This window comes from Prunus avium, chromosome 2 (genome assembly GCF_965620075.1).
Source record: "Prunus avium chromosome 2, drPruAviu1.hap1.1, whole genome shotgun sequence".
Taxonomy (NCBI): domain Eukaryota; kingdom Viridiplantae; phylum Streptophyta; class Magnoliopsida; order Rosales; family Rosaceae; genus Prunus; species Prunus avium.
Genome location: NC_142285.1, coordinates 37,261,789 through 37,270,982, shown reverse-complemented (window position 1 = coordinate 37,270,982; position 9,194 = coordinate 37,261,789). Strand labels below are relative to the sequence as shown.

Here is a 9,194-nt window from a genome sequence, read left to right as displayed (position 1 = left end):
GATGTTCAACAAGTACCTCGACTTGTTCTTCTTTTTCCCTCTACTTGTGGAGAAAGGATGCACTCATTGAAATATGATGGCAACGACTTATGGACAAAGAGCAAACATGCATTTGTTTCCGAATTTGAGTCCACAACACAACATCCTTATAAGCACGATTTTGTTTTTTTGCAACTTGTTTGGATTTACTAGTGGAAGGTCATGCTTGTTGGTGAATACTTTCAAGGGAGATTTTCTAATGCTCCCAACAACAAGTGACTTCCAAGTTTCAGCCAATAGTTTCAAAAACCATGTTACTTATGGCATGAGATTTGATAATATGACCCACACCTACAAGATTATTCGTATTTTCAAAGGAGGACCACACAGCGGTGGCCGAAGTTCTTATACTAGGGACAAGCTCATGGCGAGAGTTACCCTCAGTTCCTCCTTGGGATCCACGACGCAAGGTGGCAACATCTACACATGGAGAAGTGCATTGGTTGGATGACAACTTCCACGAGTCGTTTGCACGTATACTTTCTTTTGACTTCAAGAAAAAGGAGTTCTATTGAACTCCTCATCCCTTAGGGAAAAAGCCACGTCCTTGGGATTTTGTTCACTTGCTTAATTTCAAGGGATCTTTGGCACTAGTGGATGTTTTTTCGTCAAATATAGAGATATGGGTATTGGTATTGAAAAATTATGAAAATAAGAAGCAAGGGTAGGTGCTAAATTACAAATAGATATGCAACAACATTATCTTCCTCTTGAGAGTCATATGTCTACGTGTAGGCTTTCCAAGTTTGGCGAATGGAAGCACGGCATATTTTTCCACCACGAGAATAAAGATCCCTATAAGACAAGTATATTTTTCCACCACGAGAATAAAGATCCCTATAGGACAAGTATATTTTTTGTGGATCTAACACATAATTCCATGAAGAGTGTACTACTCAAAGATGGATTTGGCATATTTTTCCACCATGAGAATAAAGATCCCTATAGGACAAGTATATTTTTTGTGGATCTAACCCTAAAGCACGGTCGATAATTGTACCGACAGCATGATTTCTCTAAAGAAGTATGGAGACTTGGTTGAAGTAGAAGAACAAAGGTACTCAAAGGTTAATCTTGATAATTAAGCACAAAAGGCTTCATTTTTCCACTAAGTCACGAGGAAAGTTGTGATCTTATTATTATTATCTTTAAATGTATAGAGAAAAATGTGAACTTCTAAACTCTAGTAACATTGAGTTCTCTTTCAATTTTTAACGCCACGACTAATTAGTTACTGGTGTTTCAAGTAATGAAAACGAATTAGAATACAGTGTTTTAATATATAATCAAAATGAGCACACACCATACTGCTGTTTTTGTTTTCGTAGCAACATAATATGACATAAAAAATTCACATTATCAATTAGCTAGCTCTTGCCGACACTACTCAATGCAGCTTACTTCCCCACAAATAAAACAAGCAAAATTTTACAAGTCAATCCAGCTTACTTCCCCACAAATGTTTCAGTGAAGGTACGGCCACTGGCAATTTTCGTAGTCCCAATTATCAAATCATATGCCATCCCTTCCTGCAATATCCAAATTACCATGGATATTAGGAATTAGGATAATATGCAGACAACAGAAGAGATAAAAATAGAAATATCTGGATAACCATCCATCCCTGACACATGAGCAAAATAAAATAGTAGCATAGATGAAATCTATGACATTTTATACGTGCAAAACAATTAACATACCTGAGCACTGAGAAATCGTAGAGCAGAAATCTCCGCAAAAGTTACACCTCCGATGAAGACGACAAGTACTAGGGAGCGCCTTCCATCAACTACCCTGAGATGTATTAAGGAATGTCACAATGAAGTATATACGCTTCATTAGCAAATAACCAATCAAAATTTTACTGTAAATTGCTTTTCATCAATCTACAAATGTTAATGACCATGTCTGAACAACCCAGCGAAAGAATGTCACTGGGTATCAACAAATGCAGTACTGAGAACAGAATCTTATCAACTAGAACCAGTTGGCACATACTTGTCTACATTGGCTGAAGGGCCCTGCAAAGTGTCCAATGATGGACTGCTTGAGAATCGGCCCTGTAAATTGTTACGACAGAAATAAAGCTTAGCATGCACTTCAAGCACACACAGGCAGAGATAAAAGTAATAGTATGCAAAGCTTTCAAAAGAAAAGAAGAAAAATAAGAAATAACTCATGAGAAATGTACTCACTCTCTTTGTTTCTGAATGTGGTCCAGGTAACAGCTTCAGAATTTCTTCAATAGGACGCCTGGAGGTTAAAAAAATTCATGTTTTAGAGCACAGCAATCACATTTACAATAATGAAGTTCCACCAAAACTAATGCGCCTTCAGTGGTGAAAGGAAATCACATCACATTTACAATAGGTGAAAGGAAAAGGAATAATGAGCCTTCAGTGGATCATAAGAAGCTACAAAACTTTAACCTCAATACTAGAAAAGACTATTTTTTGATGCAAGCCTTATTTGAAAAGGAAGTTCTGAAACCGAAAATTTTCAATAAGAAATGTACCAAAATAAAGTAGTTACTATTAAGAGACCCGGATATACATGAAGAAAAGCAACCTGTATCTAATAAAATAGATTGGTATAGTATAGTTCTATGGGAAGAAGGTAAACCGTGTACAGGGGGAAGGGAGCAACTGTGATCCATACTCTGACACCAATAAACCATCCTGTAATACCAACTTCCCGGAGTACCACACCATGGAAACTCTTGAAGTCTATTGATAAGAAAGCTTTGACCAAGTTGATTGAATTAATATAGACCTTTAACATAACAAAATGTGGGGACCAAGCATCCACTTTACATGAGTGCATTTCAGGCTTCAGTACATACATTTAGTCTCCACAACTGAAATTAAACTTGCTTAGGTCTTGAATATGCTAAACTGTTTGGGCCCTAATTACGAAGCTTAACAGAGATATTATATCTTTATCATTTCCAGTGGTTTTCCAGGAGCTAGATTATAACAAAAGGCATTGAGACTTGCAAAATATATACTCGTGGTGAAAAGGAATTGATGGGATCTACTAAAAAAAATAAAAAACAAGCACACAGAGAAAACAAAACAAACTTGCTACAAATTTATCTGTCAAGGAATTAGGCTCACCATCCAGATCGAACAGCATGTTGGACAAGGCGGATACTAAGAGGTGCATATCCAGAAAATACATAGGCGATATCATTGGGACTGTGACATAAGAAAATTGACTCCAAAGTTAGTACCAAGCAAAAAGAGAACACTACTGAAAAGAAAGTAAACAATGAAGGCGAACAATACTTTGCAGTGTCAGTATCCTCAACAACAAGTTGCAGGGCACGTTTAACTGTCAGCCAGTTGCTTTTCGACTCCTGCAAGGTTCAGATGATGTACAGTGAATCCTTTGTTCTTTTCTGTATAAAAGTCCGTTCACCAGTTACTGTATCATGCAAGGAAATTAGTGGATGGTTGTATGAGGGTAAAATAAAAATGAACCTGTTTTTTAACCAATCCAGCTTTCTCTAAACTATTCAACGTAACCATGTGTTCAAATCCATAACTATGGAGTAGTTCTCTCCTAAACAAAGAATACAAAAACCATTTAATATAAATAAAAACCAAAAGGATCAACGTGAAATATAGAATGAGTGAAGTACTTGCCTCAAATAGTCAAAATTCTTTTTAGGCAACCCAGAATTTGTAATAGAAAATAAGATGAGAAGCCGTAGGACATTTACAAGAGGCTCCTGCTTATGGATCATTTCTTCGATGTACTCAAAGCATCTGCATTCATCAACTATATCAGTTTCATGCTTGCAAAACAAAATTTAGGTGACTTTGTCAATCCATAAACATATGATAAGTGGAAATATATGAAAAGACAAAATAGAGAGATATATTCTAGGTTCCAATAGAACCACATAGATAATTCAAAAGAATAAGGCAAACGACATATTGTCTTGGTATACAAACCATAAAAATCATTTGGAAGTAAATCACATATTTATGTGTGCTATTATGCACATCATAGAGGTTTGGGAACTTTAAAGTCATATTATGATCTAAAACAAAAAATAATATATATTGCCATTTTTCATTCATATGGATATACACTAGTACTACAAAATAGATATTACATTTTAACTCGTCAAGGCGATACCTACATTCATATGTTTAACCAATCATAAGAAGAGAAGGTGTTTTTGGAGAAAATGGACAAGAAACTTGTTAGTTAGCTGTTACAATGAAACCCAACATGGTATTGGCAAAGTAGCCATAATTACATGGCTTTTGGCTCTAAGTATTTTCACATATAAAAAGAAAATTCATGAAAATGAGAAGCATAAAATTCCCAAACATGTCAGTTACTAGTACCAAATTCAGCTTACATGTCATAACTTTGAGCCTCAATAATTGTGTGTTCCATGTCAAGTTGTCCAAGAAATGATGGCTTTGATGTGAACGTTGACAGATGCTGAGCAAGATTTATGTGCCTCTAAAGCAATCATTGCAGCAAATCAGAAAATGAAACACCCCAGATGAATTCCAAAAATGAATTAAAGAAATACTTACCGTCATTTCTGGCAATGAATTCAGCTTTTTGACAAAGTCTTTCAATTCAGAAACTGTCTGGTTCTATATGCAATATCATATAGCGCTTCATTAGACAAATGGATTCTGGTAATAACATCAGGTTCATGAACAGAAAATCGAGTCGACAATGATCATCTCATGAGTCCAGAAGGGCAAGTATCCAGCTCTTATAAAATTCACTTACATTGGTAGTCACCTCGGTGTAGTCCTGCTTCATCGATGTTGCTTTTTGACGTAGAATCTGCAATCATACTGCAGGTAGCAATAAGAAATGGAACTCCCAGGGAGGATATGATTTCATTTTTAAATTAGAAGAGACAGGTTTGGAAAAAGAAATGAACAGAACAATCTAAACTGGTGAATACAGATAAACCTGGCCAACAACTTCAAAGTTGAGATCCCGTATCTCTTTAAACAGCTTATCGCTGTAATTATTACAATACACGTATAGTGAGAGAAAATCCTGAAGGAATTTAATTACATAAAGAAAAGACTAACATGGTCTGAGCATTTGGGATCAACAAGAGTTATTTATGTACCAAAAGACTTCAAATGAGTATGTAAAATACACATATTCCCTATCTAACTCAAGGCCCAATCAACAGACACTGTATTGGTAGTGAATGGCCATCATACCATTTTTTGGTTAATAAACAGGCAAATATTTTATTATAGGAAATGATCATACTTTAGATGTGAACAAGCAGTCCAACAAATACATAAACTAAAAGCAGAAATTCAAATAAAGCAAATTAACAACTGCAAGAACACTATCAACTACTTATCATACCAGGATATATTAATTCCTTTTCAGTAATATGATCTGTCCTGGATTAATATTCAAGGGTATAGATAATATATTTATAAATGCCAACGACTTGTGAACCAACAATCCAATCCAATGAAAAGCAAGGATAGAAAAAGAGAAGGTATCAATACTATGGCATATGTGTGACAAGATGCCCTTGCATTACATAACAATGCTATCAAGAAAAAAGTGAATCACCTTGAATTAAGTGGAACTTTTATCTTCTTGCCCTCTTGTTGGACTCCCATGACAGATGCATCAAGCTCGACAGCACCATTATTGATATGCAGAAACTGTACTGAAACTATTAGGGATAGCTTACAACTAATTCAGATTACCAAAAACATGAATTGTTCCATTCAGTTCAAAAACCCCCCAATAATTAAAGTTCTTGGGAAAAAAAACCTTTTACTTTTTTTCTTTTTTACTATGCCAATTGAACTGGTATGCAACAATCCAGATGAGAAATACCTCATGAGCAACTCAAAAATTTCACATGTACTTGCTACACCTAGCTACCTACTCTCACGGAGCTTTTTGTTGTGTCATGCCATGAATAAATTATTCCTTCAGTTTTTACGACAACTTACCTCATCAAGAAGCCCTTCATATGTCAATTGAGAACACATGGGAGTTACCATGTCCACCTGCATCCAAGGAACAGTCAATTTAAAGCAAAAACCATAGTTCATGTTCATGGTACAAGTGCATCAAAATGCAGTAACAGAATGTGAGTTTTTAACTTTCTGAATAAGGGATTGGTATGCAACAACCAAAAAGAATTTATAATTTTGTATGTGCAATTTTATATTTCTTTCCCAAATAAAAACTTTAAATCACGTATAAATTAAATAAATGCCATGCTTCATGAATTTAAAGTTACTTAGTACGAGATAAACCATGCTGTGTGACATACTGAAGTCTCATACTAAGTTATTTACGATCGACACATAGAAAATGTAATCATTTGGTGATATGAGAGAGAGAGAGAGAGAGAGAGAGAGAGAGAGAGAGAGAGAGAGAGAGAGAGAGAGAGAGAGAGAGAGAGAGAGTATTAAATAAATGCCATGCTTCATGAATTTAAAGTTACTTACTACAAGATAAACCATGCTGTGTGACATATGGAAGTCTCATACTAAGTTATTTATGATCGACACATATAAATGTAATCATTTGGTGACGAGAGAGAGAGAGAGAGAGAATTACCTCCCTATCTAAAAGGATGAGAGTATTTATCTCTGGCACAACCATCTGAAGTTACAAGCAAGAGATCAGTGGAAGGCTTACTTATGAAACATACTTTTACTCTTTTCCAGTAATTAGAGGATACGAGGTGTGTTTTAAAAAAAAAATAAATAGAGGATACGAGGTGTAAATCGCATAATATATAATGCATGTCCCATATGCAGTTTTTTCTTTTAAAATTAGTTCATCATAAAAGGAGCTTAAAGTCATGCATGATTACATCTGGCGAGTTAACTGGTTCCTCTGCTTGCATGCGGTTTAGAATGTCAGCAACACGAACTGATGATTTGCCTTTTGCCCTCACATTTGGTATCACCCCAAAAGAAAACTGCAAACAATAAACAAGACATAATTTTCACCTACAAGCAAAGAACAAGAACTAGAGTAACTAAAAGCATAACTTAAGGGTACAACCATAGTAATCTTTAACTCCAAAGACAACTTTAGTGTACCATTCTTACATAACTTGTGTATATGTGTGCATGCTGTAAGGATTCATATTTACATGATTCAAATAACGTACATAAATATCTCTAACAGAGAAAACTAAACATAAGATAACTGAACAGAATTTTGTATGTATTTTCTGTAACCTCAAGCTTGTGAATGGCTTTTGCAATATGCCAAAGTGAGCTTGTATCACCATCAACTAGGCATTCCTACCATGCATCCACCAAAAAAATAATTAATAAATACAAATCAAATAATGTCAAACAACTTGCGAACATCTGGAGATTAAACAGAAATACTAAAATAAATCCACAAATTCAAAATAAAAAAGTTTCCTACTTTGTAAGCAAGATCAAGTTCAAATGACAAAACATCCTCGTCCAAGGGAACAAAGTATAGCGGGTACTCCCCTATAGTCAACAAGTTATGTACTTTTTCCTCCTCAAGGATCTGAAAAAACCAAATGACATTTATCATCAATCAATATTCAAATGCATGCACCTTGCATCCATCGGAAACGATAACTTATACCTAGAAAGTACATTTGTAATAGTGAAGGCATGCTCACCTTCTCACAAGCAACCGACCGGCGAGGGACAAAATAAACATAGTATTCTCTCTGTAGTCCTTTTGACGTATCATTATGAACATGCGAACTAATGAATCTCATCAAACTAAGCTCTGAGCGGACAAGGTAAACCAGCTTGGAACAGTCGGTTTGAATTGGGTCAACCGAAAGATGTCGCAATTCAATCCCATGCTCCTGTTTGTATGTGTCAGTAAAAACAATTACAATCTTAATTCTCACAAAAGAGTATCCTTCATTATACTCAGCTCATTTCAGCTGAACATAATAATTCCTTTACCCAAAAAAGAAAAAGTCAATTTCATATGCAATTTATTTATCAAATTCTACCTTAAGAAACATGAAAAATTACACCACAAACTTGTCAATTACATAAGAGCACTATATCGTTTCATTATCCAGCACAAGGAGCAAAAAACTAAATTTCTATGGAAACAAAGAGCCTAATAGAAGTACTTTGAGAATTGCAGTCTGGATGATCGATGAGAGAGAGCCGCTGAGCTTCGGATCGATGACCAAACACTTCTTCCCTCGAATCTGCAAATTCCATAACAATCATAAGATCAAATTCAAAGACCTGAATTTGAATTTTAACGGAAACTGGATTGAAAGAACGAGCTCGAACTCACATTCTTGAGGATGTTTACGAGTTCCTTCTGAGACTGTTCCCTGTTGTGCGATCATATTCACACACAAAAAATATATATATTATAAGAAAATATAACATAAATTGGAAAATATGTCTGTAAGTTTGTGGTCAGTTCGTACCTGAGAGAATTGAGATTGAGAGGAGCATTGTCTAAGTTGGGAATCTGAGCCATGGAAGTTGAGCCTCTATTTCTCAGTTGCAGAGCTCTCTCTCTAGCCTGCTCTGAGATGCAGACGAAGACGCCGTCAGTTGCATTGCTCTATCGTGGGCCGGGGTCAGAAAGTAACAATCGATGGGCCTTTTTTAATTTGGGCCGAATCTCGCAACTGAATTTAGCTTTTAATATTTGGCTGGGTCGTAAAGGGGTGGGAAGGGTGATTCAATTGGATTGGGCTTTAGAGCCAACGTTATTTTCTTATTTTCTTTTTAATTTTATAATTACCTGAGAAATATCAAGCCCAAAAATAAACAGTTTAAAATGTATGTTGAACAGATAAATATTTATTTATTGTTAATTCAAATGGTTCAATTTACTAACGCTTTTGAAGATTAAAGTTTTCCCATCCAAGCACACCGAAGATACATGCAAGAGACTGAGAGAGAAAAATATAATGACCAAATTTCTTATTAGTTTTCCTTTTATTACAAACCTCCTAATTAGTCATTTCCTGTCCATTTATAAAATGTAAAAAAATGGTAAATAATCATTTTATATGTAACTAAAAATTTGATTAATATACCAACGGTGTCTAACATAGTGGAAAAGAGTTTTGATTTGCAGACTAGTGATCTTGAATCCTAATGGTACCTAGCATCTCCAGTAGACTCTCTATCCTC

General features: G+C 35.3%; 1 protein-coding gene across 1 annotated transcript; it reads right to left on the bottom strand.

Annotated features, from left to right (window-relative positions):
* Positions 1-1,289: 1,289 nt before the first annotated feature.
* On the bottom strand, positions 1,290-8,606 carry ATVPS33 (Sec1/munc18-like (SM) proteins superfamily). The gene is made up of 22 exons (XM_021978207.2): positions 8,477-8,606; positions 8,338-8,377; positions 8,165-8,245; positions 7,691-7,885; positions 7,462-7,572; positions 7,266-7,331; positions 6,893-7,000; positions 6,634-6,678; positions 6,018-6,074; positions 5,626-5,720; positions 4,993-5,044; positions 4,804-4,860; positions 4,599-4,661; positions 4,415-4,521; positions 3,687-3,809; positions 3,522-3,603; positions 3,327-3,397; positions 3,156-3,236; positions 2,235-2,292; positions 2,038-2,099; positions 1,740-1,833; positions 1,290-1,568 (listed from the first exon to the last, which is right to left on the bottom strand). The coding sequence occupies exons 1-22, from the start codon at positions 8,527-8,529 to the stop codon at positions 1,485-1,487; spliced, it is 1,785 nt and encodes a 594-aa protein (XP_021833899.1). The 5' UTR covers positions 8,530-8,606; the 3' UTR covers positions 1,290-1,484.
* Positions 8,607-9,194: the final 588 nt, after the last annotated feature.

Coding starts and splice junctions, on each gene's coding strand:
- ATVPS33 (XM_021978207.2), bottom strand. CDS start 8,529: ATGGCTCAGATTCCCAACTTAGACAATGCTCCTCTCAATCTCAATTCT. Junction 7,332..7,461: donor AACTTGATCTTGCTTACAAA/GTAGGAAACTTT, acceptor GATGCATGGTAG/GAATGCCTAGTTGATGGTGA. Junction 3,810..4,414: donor GAGGCTCAAAGTTATGACAT/GTAAGCTGAATT, acceptor TGATGAATGCAG/ATGCTTTGAGTACATCGAAG.